At 31.7% G+C, this 13634-nt stretch overlaps 1 protein-coding gene across 2 annotated transcripts; it reads left to right on the plus strand.

Moving 5' to 3' along the window:
• The first annotated feature begins 675 nt into the window (after positions 1–675).
• Positions 676–8705, plus strand: LOC132756770 (uncharacterized). 2 transcript variants are annotated; one of them, XM_060747907.1, is made up of 3 exons: positions 676–986; positions 1204–1239; positions 7274–8705. In XM_060747907.1, the coding sequence occupies exon 3, from the start codon at positions 7571–7573 to the stop codon at positions 8585–8587; it is 1017 nt and encodes a 338-aa protein (XP_060603890.1). In that variant the 5' UTR covers positions 676–986; positions 1204–1239; positions 7274–7570; the 3' UTR covers positions 8588–8705. The 2 variants fall into 2 exon arrangements, with proteins under 2 accessions (XP_060603890.1, XP_060603891.1); XM_060747908.1 differs by lacking the exon at positions 1204–1239.
• The last annotated feature ends 4929 nt before the right edge of the window (positions 8706–13634 follow it).

Genomic DNA, 13634 nt, shown 5'->3' on the forward strand with positions numbered 1-13634 from the left:
TATGTATGATGAATGGTTTTGTTCTTATTAAAAAAATGGACAAAAAATATAAAGCGAAGCGTGCTAAGGTATTAAAACTATTCAACGAATAACAATAGTAAATGAGCATGACCTGATATTAACAATTTTACTGTCTGCACAAAAGCAAAAGGAACACGTTTGCATTTTTCAATTTAAATATAATGAAAAATTGACAAAATATTTATGTTATATTTACGGTCTAGGTCAATTTTTTTTCTTGTTTTGTTTTGTTTTTTGTTTGTTTTGTGTTTTGTTTGTTGTTTGCTTGTTGTGGTTTTTGTTTCTTGTTAGGGTTTTTTACTATACTAATTGTTATTTGTTGTTGTTTTGTGTTGTTGTTTTTGTTGTTTGTTTTGAATTTTTGGGGGTTTTTGTTCTGTTTTGGGGCGTTTTTAAGGGTGAGTGTTCAGGTCGCACCAACACAGTAAAGGTCATTGATGGCGACTTTCAAGCTTTACTGATGTGTTATGGTGGAGGAAGACCTCATGTGCCCTTCAATTGTAAATAATTTACGTTAGAATATCCATCAATTAGAATTTATAGATTTATTTCCGGGGAATGCCGATCATTCAGGACAGGCAAATTAAATAGATGACACTCGATGTACATTTGAAAACGTTTAACTAAATTCACCCGACTAAAACGATTCACTCCCTCGAATAGTACTAATAGATATAAAATGATATGAAGACAAAAACAAGTTTAAAACATCAGTTTTCACGTTTCGGCCTGAAGCATGTATTGAATATTTTAACGATTTGTTTACATCTTGATCATACTCGTATATTTTATGTCCGAGCATAAACGGTAAAAAATATCTGATAACGCTGATGATGTAGAGACATAAAGTGAAATAGAAAATAAAAAGTTAAAACAAATCGTGAAATAGGAAGTCGAAAACGCGTACGGATTATGCTTAATATCAGAGCGCACCATAGAATGCAGAAATTGAAATACAAATTCTGGTATGTAATATAGCTCATTAATTAATTAATTTAATTATCATAGTTTAAATAACACGATAAAGGCACAACTCAATAAAATTATGTAAACGATTTCAGGTATTTTGTTTTATTATTATTATTATTATTATTAAAGTTTCTTGCATTAAAATATTTGATTAAATACAAATTGACATTGGCTGACATTGAATATTACGAAGAATTTCTTTTAAATTTTCAGTCGATAAAGCACAGGAATTATTCTACCTGAAAATGGGTAAGAACCTAAATAGTGTATTTTTTATCATTTAATCTAAGCAAGCTTGCGGTATCAGATTCTACCCAGCACATCCTTACGATCTGATCATGTTCTGCTTTGTTCCCTATTCAATCACTACAGTGAAAATTTCCCTAAAAGTGATGCATTGTTTTGGCCTGATTGAAAGAGGGACAAGTTCATATAATATATATAGCCGGGAAAGGGTTAAATCAGATAAATAGATAAATACGTGAATAAAAAACTAAAAAACTTTCCCTAAAAAATTACTCTTTTTCGTCAATCTCCTTTTCGCAAAAGTGTTACTTATAAAGTTAATAAAGGGATTTTAAACACTAGACAAATTTTATTTACATTGTAATTGTGTTAATTTTATATTATGTTTAATGACTTTGTGATTTTAAAGCAATATAAATTGTTTCGTAGAGGTATATATTTATCTTCAACAATGAGGACTGGGAATGGCCATAAGGTATTGAAAAGATATAATCGTCGGCGTTACAGTAGTTGTGTTATTTCTCCTTCATTATCGTACATGCCTGCTGGACTTTTGTAGTTGTGTTGCCCTGCTTAAAATTTGGTTGTGTTGCCCTGCTTAATATTTGCACTAAGTTAAGTTTTAAGAAAAAAATCAAAATCAAAATTTAAATAAAATGAGGTAGAAACAGTTCAGATCGCGGTCGGACTTAATGGATCTACAGGCTAGCCTGTCTCTTTACTTTTGACAAAGGCCAAATTCTTTCGGTCCCAGAAGGCCAAGGTTTAAGGAATGGCAGGAGGAACATTCATTATAATAAACGTCTCATTTTTATGCGTTTTGTAAGAAATTTATGCAAGAAAAGGGTATTGTACTTAAGTATCTAATTCAAATTCATGATTGTTGATATTTATTCTACTTATTAAGATGCATAACCACGATCTTACATATTACCATTCAATTAGCATACAGAATAAACATGTATGCATGTTGTTAAAATCGTGGATTAAAGGTTAGTTATTATGAAATGGTAACTTATGTCAGAAAAAAAACAAAATAAAAAACAATCAGCCTTTTTTAATTTTAAATTAGAAATCACTTTACCCGAATAATTAATGACCTTCTGCTATCTCTTTCCACATTGGTATTACAGCCTAATTTAAAAACATATTGATAATAATGCCGGGCTCAATTTCCTATTAGAATATCCAGCTTATAAAAAAACAGCAAAAATCAACTACAGTATTAAATGTGTATGCCTGTACTGTTGTCTTTCTATTCATTTCTTTTTTTTTACATTAAAGCGAGCTCCAGTTTTTATTTTCTGTTGGAGGAAAAATATGTTGTTTCAAACTAAGACTTTCAGTAATATTAACTTGGAAAAGTACATGATATGAGCCGCGTCACGACAAAACCAACATAATGCGTTTGCGACCAGCATGGATCCAGGCCAGCCTGCACATCCTTGCAGTCTGATAAGGATCCATGCTGTTCACTTACAAACCCTTTAACAAGTAGAGAAACTGATAGCCAACTAAATGGATCCTGATCAGACTGTGCGGATGCGCAGGCTGGTCTGGATCCATACTGGTCGCAAACCCATTATGTTGGTTTTGTCGTGGCGCAGCTCATATCATTGTTAAGCCTTCTTTAAAACAACGTCCGGAGACCAATTTATTACGAGTAAGTGCTCGTTTCTAACAAAAGAAGATCAGATCGGGAAACAAATCAACCGCTTTTAAAGCAGCATGTCTCAAGATTCTTGCTAATTTTCATGAAATTTTTGAAACTGTATTTAAAAGTAAAATATTGCGAAGTTAACAAAACAAATAATTTACACAATGCAAACAGCACTTGCAGTCCACGTGAATTACCACAAAAGAGGTCAATATAAGCAAAATAGCCCTTACTGCGTTAGTAACGCAGTAGAAATATGATGGTAAATACTGCAAAATCAGTCATTGCATGTAAATTATTTCATGAATCTAGAAGCTTTATACTTTTCTCAAGTTTAACTTTCTTGAAATATTTTGGCTCATCTGGAGGCATGCAGCTTTAAAAACAAAATGTATATAGAGCGGAAAGGTATTTAAGAGGTATCGGGGTGTTTCCGAATTGTTTACGTATTTTGTCGTAGGCAAATTTCATTTTCTGCCTTAATTATTTTAATTTGACAATTATATGAAAAGATTTATCAAAGAAATAACATATTTAACCTTTAGAAAAGCTGAAGACCACTTTAAATGTAACATTATCTGTTCTGTCAGTTCAACACCGTCGTTTCCTTTGTGTTTGTAAATGTAGTTAAATATTGTTTTTTATTCTTTTATTTTGAATTTATTGATGTTTTCCTTGCAACAAAAAAAAAAGCTGTTAACGCTGTTTTCAATATTTACATTGACAATTTCATAGGGTTCGACATTGTTAATATTACGAATGCCAATTTCTAACATTTTAAAATGAATGCTTTAATTCATAAAATAAGACAGAAGTTTATTTACGGCCGCTAGAATAGTCTGCGGATAACATAATGATTATGGACCAGACGCATCGGGTAAAAACACACACACAAAACAGCGAATGTGTTGTTAGCTTTTCTTTACCAAACTTTCTAATTGATATTCCTTTCCTCTACTATTTTCTTCAAAAAATACTCTATGATCTTACATACAAAAGTTTCAAAGGCCTTTGGTATCAAAACAAGCACCAAAAGAATAAAACTACAGACATCTTTTTATCATTACCTCATCCTTATTTCCTAACTATGTAGTTTGAACATTTGTAGTGAGTTATATATGTAGCAAGTATTAGGACTTTACGTATGTAGTTGTTATATACTTGAAATATAGTTGAAATATTCAGTTCGTTTTAGGAGTTAACGTAAATTCATGTAGTTCTGTTTTTGTTGTTTGTTGTTGTTCTTGAGGATGTTTTTGCTGTTGTCTTTTTTATTTATTGAAAAAATGTAATTTCGTATTTAAAAGTTTATATATTATGTAGTTTGTGTTACTAGATGAAATATAGTTTGTATTACGAGTTTACATGCAATTATGCAAGTAAATATATATAGATTTTATTAGGAGTTTACATATGTACTTTGTATGATAGGTTTCAATTTGTAGTTCATATGATTAGTGTATGCATTTTGTATGTTGAGTTTTCACATGTTTATGAAGTTTGTATGTGGAGTTTATACATGTGTATGCAGTTTGTATGGTGTGGTTATCATAATAAGTTTACATGTTGTAAGTATGAGGCGATTACATAGTTATGATCTTTGTATAAGTGGTTTACACATGGAGTAAAAATAAGGAGTTATCATATGCAGTGTGTTAAAGTTAGCATATATAGTTTGTATTATATTTTTTTACATAAGACTATTTTATTCCCTGCGGTCTGGAAACCGCAGGGTATTGGTACGCGTTTAACTTTTGAGGCATGGAGGGGCACGTGACCTGTTTTCGGTACATGGAGGAGCATGTGATCTGTTAACCGTACATGATTGGTTAAAAGACCTTTTCGAAATCCTAGCTAAATACCGTTTGCCGGTACGTTACGGATTTACATGTATTGAATTAGTTCGAATTACACCTCATTAAGAACAAAAAACTATTACGGGATATTTCTAATTTTCTATAATTATTTGACCGTTTAAGGTGGAAAAACTTGAATGATGTGTTTGATTATTATCAATATTTCTTTATTATCTATTTTAATTTTACAAACAATAAATTGTTTACACTGAAAATCTACAAAATTAAAATATTCGTAGTGGTATCTGCCATAATAAATAGAGATATTTTCCGCGTAAACTTGTGTGTTTACTTTATTTTTTGCTCGAAATTATTGATAAAATGGTAGGCCTATTTAATCATTTTCTTAAAAAGAATTAATTGTTTTATGTTCGACGTTCTCCGGTCTTCAACGGTCACTAGTTTCCAAAGACCTTCTTCTATATTGATCGTTTATTCAATTGTCAACTATATTCCTGATACAAATGTTTATTTATTCCCTCCAAATAATGTTGAAAATAGTGAAATGAAATATCTGTATATCATTAAAATGTTCACCGCAGGAAGCCATTTTACTTGTAAGGAATTCACATGTGTAATAATTACAAGGTGTGTTCCTATGTTCTTCCTATTAGGAGTTTATATCTGCAACAAGTATGAGAAGTTAGCATGGTTATTATGTATGATGTGTATACATATGTAGTTTTTATGAGGAGTTTACATCGGTAGTAAGCATGAAAAGTTTAAATATGTATAATCATTATGTATGAAAAGTTTACATATGTAGTTAGTATGAAAAGTTTACATAATAAGGTAGTATGTATGAGGAGTTTGCATATGTAGTTTGTATGACTGGTTTAAATATGTAATTTGTATGAGAAGTTTACTTGTGGTAGTTTTTCAAGCTTTAACTCTTGTTGCACTAGAGCGGCGTTGTCACGGCGTCCAAAGAAAATTCAGAACGCCACGGTGAGCGCAGTAAGACCGCAAACATCGCCGTAGCATCACCCCAGCATTGCTCAAAACAAACGCACCACTCGGCGTTCTGATAAGAGCGCAGTGGGATCGCAGTAAGGACGCGGTAGCAACTCAGTAGCATCTCCTACAACGCGACAGGAGCGCCGTGAAAGCGCATAAGGACCGGCGAATGAACGCCATGGTTAGCCACGGCGCTTGTACGGAGAGTGTGCGTCGTCTCTACGGCGACTATACTGCGTGTGTACGGCGCTTGTACGGTGTTTACTTTTCTCAAACGCTCTCACTGCGACTTTATGGCACTGTCACGGTGACCTTTGCGCTCTCAATGCGATTCTACTGCGTGCATCTGATATTGCAGAATGCAGAACAGTAGAATCCCTACTTAAGACCACTCCGGAATTTAGATCACCCCTGTATTAAGACCAATTCTTAAAAGAACGAGATTTTCGGTTATATATGTGAATGGTAGCATGGTCTACAGTTAAGACCACACCACTTATCCACTGTTAAGACCACCAGTTTCAGTTCCAATTCATTGTTTTATTTATTTAACCCCACTATTGAGACCAATGATATTCCAGTCAATACATATTTAGATCACGAGTTTATTGTTATTCATCTGCTTGAATTCTCAAAGCATGGTACTTGATGAAACAAGGTGATGCAACTGTTATGATTGAAAAATTGTATAAAGGTGAGAAAATGAACTTCAGAGTGGTATTATGTTATTTACTGCAACTTTATATTGTAAGGAATTAATTTCCTAATTAATAAGTGAATTATGTACATGAAATAAGACCTATGAAAATCAATCTTTCATATTAAATACCTTCAGTCTTAAGTTCTTGTTAGGATTGAAAAATTATAACATCAGTTTATAGTAATATGTGAAGGTTATAATATAATTGTTTGAACATGATTACACATAAAAAATCAAATAAAGTGGTCATGAAACATATATGTCTTGATAATAATAGCTAAAATTAAGACCATCCGCAATTACGATCACTGTGACTTTAATCCAGTCCTTTTGGTGGCCTTAATAGAGGGTTTCTACTGTACATATATAAAATGTGTTTGAAAGTAAATGTCCTTTTAACCATGGATCATGAACGGCAGCAAGCTGGAATGTTGCTTGCTCGCATGCAGTTGCAGCAGGTACACGACTATTCAGAATCAGTAATAGCTGGTATATGTAGCACGATATAAGCGCAGTGTGAACGTCGCGAGAGCGCCGTGTAAGCGCCGTGAAAGCGCAGTGGAAGCGCAAAGAACTCAGTAGAAGCGCAGTTTAAACGCAGATAATCGCCAATTAAAACACCGTAACGCGTTATAACGCCGTGGAAGCTCCGTAGCAACACCATGATCACCGTGAGGACGCCGTGAAGTTTCAATGTCATCAAAAATATTAGGTTTTTTCTTTCGATCTCGCTGCGCTTTGTTAAATTTAACAACGCCGTGCAAACGCAGTATAAGCGCAGTCTAGTGTGACAGGGCCTTTACATTCATTCTTTTCATACTAATTTTAATTGAATGGTACCATTACATTTGTATTTCAATATTTCAGAATTCAAATGACTATGAGTTGATGATAGCAAAAGGTAAAATTCCTCGCAAAAGATGCGGATAAAAAGTTCTTTTCCTTTCCGTCTATGAGAAAGGGATTCTTCAAAAGATACAGTGTCATCATTGTGCAATCTTTTCATGAAGCCGAGTGCAAATTACAAAATGAAATAACACTATTTATAACACAGCCTAGAATAAAAATTTCTATGTAATACACACACGAATGTATGTTCTATTATATGTAATTTGAGAAGAAGTACAGTTGTATATCAAAAATTTGGTTTTGGAAAGAAACAAAATGTTTAATTTCCACAACAGATCAAATCAAATCAAAACAATGCTGGTTTTGATTGCTTGCTCTAGTGTTGTTATAGTTGGCTTCACAAGACTGAACTTTCCATTAGTAAAAACGTTGCTTACAGAAAACAATGTAAACCGTATGTCATTTATAAACAGGTCTAACACGAGCAACAAAAACACATCAACTGTTTTTGCACTGAAAAGCGATAAAATAACAAATAATGACGTGTTAAAGGAATCGCTTTTAAATCATAGTGCAATAAATTTCAGAAACAATTCCAATGTCAAACACATGTATGTGTCGGTTTACAAAATTGGAATACTAATTCCGTCCACGACAAGAAATATAAAAAATCCGTCTTTGAATAAATTGAGTCTTATCAATAAATGTATACCATCCATATTTAAATTCATTGAAAAGAAATATAATTTTCTAATCTACATTGGAGTTGATAAAGGGGATTACCTTGAAACAGTTAAGCATGAACTTGAGACAATGTTTGATAAAATAAAAGTTGTGGTGACAATTGGCGGATCATTTACAAAAACTGCCAATGCAATAGCTAGAGAAGCTTATACAGATGGTATGGATTATTTAGTTCGTATAAATGATGATACAACGTTTGAAACAAACAACTGGACTTCTCAAGGGATAAAAGTATTACAGAACTTTTCTCCGCCGAATATAGGCGTTGTAGGGCCAACTTGTAGACAGGGCAATACCGCCATTTTAACACATGATATGGTACATCGGACACATTTGGAGATTTTTGATTTTTACTACCCTCCATACTTTGATAATTGGTGGTCAGATGATTGGATAACAAGGGTGTACCAACCGAATCGCTCAACTAAATTAAACACATGGGTGGTAAAACATCATTTATCTGCACATAACACTAGATACAAAGTGGACTTAAAACAACATTCCCGACTTGATAAGACTTTAATGTTTGATCTAGAAAGACTTTCGAAATATCTGGAAAGTCATAACCGATCACGACACACCCTTTGAGGGTTCTTCTTACTAAATGGCATCGAATTCTTAGATAAAGAATATTGTAAAAGCCAATTATGAAATAGATAATGCATTTAAGGGCAATGACAGTGGTTTGATATACTTTATAAAAACATATTTGTATTTTTATTATTTAACCTAATTTACTGCCCGCTTATGACTCGAGATCAAAAGCAAGTGAGACGTGAATTTGACTAAATTGTTGATCATTCACTGATATCAAGAGGGTAAAAAAGTGTATCATAGCAAACAGAGCGAAAGAAAACAAATAAAGAAACTCAAGATTGACCTAAATACATTCATACTCTAGAAGACGAATATTTTGAAAACTGCAAAGCTTGTTGATAGATTTTATAAATTTATATTTAATCTGTGGTAAATGTCCCAATAATGCTGAAGTATCATCCGTAGCTTACAATTCGAAGGCCAACAAATGATTTAAATACAACTATGTCAAAATAATTCTTGTACAAATTACTTTGTCAAGTAAAAAACTCGTATGTTCATAAATCTGAAATAAGTACAAATCATTATCTGACATTTAAAACTTGCACAATTTATACATTATTCTTCAAAAATATTTTAGATTCAAATTCATTAGATATCAAATAATGACTGTTTATTTTGCGATGTCATCTGCAACCATAATACTATAACCTAGATTTTCATATAATGTAGCAGTCATAACGTTAAAAAATATGATATCAAAGGTTTTCAAACCTTGTCCAAAGATCATTTATTTTCAGCACTTAATTTGCCATTTCTCTCTCTCCCTCACAAATATTGACAATAAGATAATTATATATTTTGATATTATTTGCAGCGATTGCTCTTAACAATTTACCACATTAGTTTTTTTGTTCATCATGATTTCTGTACCAAAGAATTGTCGAACTTCTTTAATTTATTTTTTATGTTTCTTTCATGCATGACAAACAAACATTTCATTTAAGTTAAATTCTTAAATTCATTTCTGAAAAGAAGAATTCTACAAATTAAAATTGAACAAACATAAACAAAACAAACTTATATCTGAGAGGTTTAAAAGAAGATGAATTATATTGATTAAACGCATAATTATATGATATTCGACAAATTTGTTCTTCAAGTTTATAATTTTTATTATATGATAATATACTGTTCGTAGTAAGAAATAATGGAATTAAAAAAGGTTAGAACGCATTTTATTACAGAAAAAAAATCTGATCATTTAACAAATTAAAGAATTATTTCCAATGAAATTAATAAAAGAACTGGAGTATGTGTTTTTTTCATTTCCCGATTTCTGTCTAACATACTAACTATATAAGGCCAAACAATATTTTATAATTTTTGAAATAAAGATTTTTGAAAATTTTATGAATGATTATATCATATATTCTGTTTTGTGCTCTACCGGACCATTTGCCTAGGGCTCTGTGTAGCCGATTTTTGTAGATGATGCATTCAATGAACGCCGCCCTTCCCTGTTGATCTTTGTTTCCTTTTGCGATGGTTCAAATAACACGGGGGAGGAAGTGTTACACGAAGGATGGTGTTCTTATGATAACTTGTTCAGGAGTTCTTGTGATAACTGTCAATGAGTTCGTCGGAAAACATCTGTATATACTACAAAAACACTCGTTAGAAAATGTTATTTTCATCATTCCAAAATTAGTTTTAGATGTTAAATTAAACTTTAATGATTAAGCGTGCCTTACATCTTGTATTATATGTCAAAAACTAATTCACCGGCTGTTTTTCATCGCCTCTTGCTTCAAATCTGGTAGTTTTGAGTAAAATTTCAAAATTATTTGCCAATTCACAAGTATTGACCTGTTTATTTCTGGTCTTCATCCTTGCCATACATAATTACCTAATTATAATGCAAAATTGCAAACATAAAGCACCGGCTAACAGATTTATACTTGATTTTTTCAAATGTCCCGGAGTTCTTGTGATAACTCTGAAGATGTCACAGAGTTCTTATGATAACTTTTATTATTGCCAGTGTGTTTCTTGCATTTTTTCATTATAATGAGGTAATTATGTATGGCAAGGATGAAGACCAGAAATAAACAAGTCAAAACTTGTGAATTAGCAAGTTATTTGGAATTTTTACTCAAAACTACCAGATTTGAAGCAAGAGGCGATGAAAAACAGCCTGTTTATTAGTTTTTGACACATAAAACAAGATGTAAGACAAGCTTAATCATTAAAGTTTAATTTAACACCAGAAACTCATTTTGGAAAGATGAAAATAACCATTTTAAACGAGTGTTTTTGTAGCATATACAGATGTTTTCCGACGAACTCCGTGACAGTTATCACAGGAACTCCTGAACAAGTTATCATAAGAACTCCATCCTTCGTGTAACACTTCCTCCCCCGTGAATAACAACTGATTTGATTTTGCTACGGATGTGAAGGTAAGCAAAAGTGTTAACCGTTAAAACGGTGACTTAGTAACCGTGTTTACCGACCGTACTAAAATAATTCCTTGAATTTTAACATTTACTATTTTTATCGATATAAAGGTTGTGTGTGTCTTTTGTTGTACTCAACAACAATTATAAAACAGATTCTTTTATGACCGTAAGGACAGGAACGAACACGATAAGGTAGCATGCAATCGGGAAGAAAATAGATTTATAGACAAAATGAAATGTCGTATCTTGACACAAAGAAGCAAAAGTTATGTTTAAAATCAATCTAAAAAGGTATTCAGCCTCGGTTAAGGGTTATTGAAATTTCTAATCGGTTTTACGCTAAAAACCGACCGAACAAGTTTAAACAGATAAACGAGACGCCCCTTATTATTATTTGCTTCAATTTTCGTTATTGAAAAATAATTTGTTAGAGCATCACATAAAAGGGCTTTTCACATAAAAGCGCTTTATAGCTTGCTTGAGCTCGTTTGCTTTACACTTTGCCTTTTGTTGCAGTTTCAAATCAAATTCAAGAGTCTTATAGGACGCCAATTTGATAAAGATGATATTTTTATAAAAGACAGTTCTCCGATTTTAGTGTGGACGTTAAGTGTTTTGTCGCAAGTTAATAACTAATTTATCTAGGAGACTTAAATTGTATCCCAAAAGACTTCCAATAAGATTTCTTTCTTTCTTTTATTTTTTTAATTTTTTTTAAACAATTGACTTTCTCTTAAAAGGTTTAAGAAGGTTTAAAGAAGTCATATTTTGAAAAATAAAATATAATTGTCCTTTTTATTAAGCATACATGCTTTCAAGACACGAATAAACATAACTAAATATTTAACAAATATTAACAGTAGACAATAATATAATACTCCCTGCTGTGTCATATTTATTATTTATGTGGTTATGAATATGGGAGGAACTTGCCGTTAGTTCTTCAATGCAAAATGTGGACCTATGTTTTAGTGTCAATAAATATCATTCATGATGAGATAGAATTATATGTTTTGCCATGAATAGCACGGAAACATGACATTTTGTCAATAATAATCATTTTATTTGCCAATAAATGAAATGTTACCAAAGCTGGCGCGTACAGAAAAGTAACTGTGAATGTTGAAAGTTCTTAATTGAAACAAAACTAAAAAAGTAACAGTATTGACACTCACTATTCATGCTGAGACTGAGCGAAGAATCAACGACAAAAGGTATTATGTTTGAACTGCGTTTTCCCCTTCCTTTTGTTTAATCTAAACACATGTAATGGAAAATAATTACACACACAAACACAATATCTAAAGGATTGTGATTAACGTAAAATTGGCTTATCGTTGAGGATATATTTTACATTTGAATACTCGATATATACATCCCTTGAATGCATGAGAACTTCGATCCTATTTATCAATTTTTGTATCCAAGTTCCTTTTCAGAAGTTGTGTCTACATTTATCCGTTTATTTTAAACGTGTTGGGTCGATATGTTTGCCTAAAACCGATTAGAGATTACAATAACCGGTAACTGAAGTTAGTTGAAAACCTTAGAAATTTCAGATTGATTATAAATATTATATTTTATTCTTTATGTCAAGATATGATCTATTTTTTCGATTGCATGCTATCTTATCTTGTACGGTACGGTCCTTTCGAATAACAGTCAATCCATAATAGAATGTTTTGTTATTGTTGTTGAGTACAACGAAATACACACACTGTGTTTTTATCACTAAAATAATTTTAAAATCGAAGAATTCTTTTAGTACGGCCGGTTGAACATTTAACTTAGTTATTTTGTTAACAACAACAACTTTTATTTACAATCAGGTCACATAAATGCAACAACATTATCAAAAAGTTTGTTCTTATTGTGGTCGTTTCAATTATATTTTCAAACAATATCTAATTAAACAGAAAGACTCAAGCTATATGAAAGTAATATTAATAATATTAGTGGAGACAGAAGTTCTCGTAGGCAACAATTTAACAAGATACACTTTAGCAGTAAGTTTTTTTTTTCTCTAGAAAAATAAAGCATCTTCGTATATTAAAAAAAGATTGAATATGGTAATTTTAAATCCAACGGAACAAATTGAAATCATTACACCGTTGGCTAATAATTTCTACAACAAATCTAAAATGCGTACATACTACCCAGTGTGCAAATAATAAATGTATTTATTATTCAATGTAGTATTCCAATTGATATTAAGTCGCCGTTTAACATTTTTGCTAACACCCCTACTTTTTACCTAATTCAAAACCATTTATATTGATTGTGAATGAATACCTTTGAATTTTTGGCCTCATTTCTTATATTAACAATGCAAATATATATACATACTTCTGACATAAACCGAGTCAAGTAAAACAAAACAATATTGAAACGATTCACATACAATTGATTAAAACATATGAGTAAAATTGTTGAGTTTCAGACATTCAACAAATAAACTTAACTTTTGAATTCCTAAACTTCTAAAACTTCTGAAATCCAGTCAGGTGAGGTTTCTAGATCTATCCTTTTATGTTCTATGTATTTATTTCTTTTGAATTCCAGAACCTCTGAATATATATTACGGACGGACGAAGGAAAGACCTTGTAAACTTTGGATGATATTGGTTATAATTTAC

This window comes from Ruditapes philippinarum, unplaced genomic scaffold (assembly GCF_026571515.1).
Source record: "Ruditapes philippinarum isolate M1 unplaced genomic scaffold, ASM2657151v2 ctg1056_1_1_1_1, whole genome shotgun sequence".
In the NCBI taxonomy this organism is placed as follows: domain Eukaryota; kingdom Metazoa; phylum Mollusca; class Bivalvia; order Venerida; family Veneridae; genus Ruditapes; species Ruditapes philippinarum.

Bases quoted from the DNA above. Each gene is read 5' to 3' on its own strand.
- LOC132756770 (XM_060747907.1), top strand. From the start codon at position 7,571: ATGTTTAATTTCCACAACAGATCAAATCAAATCAAAACAATGCTGGTT.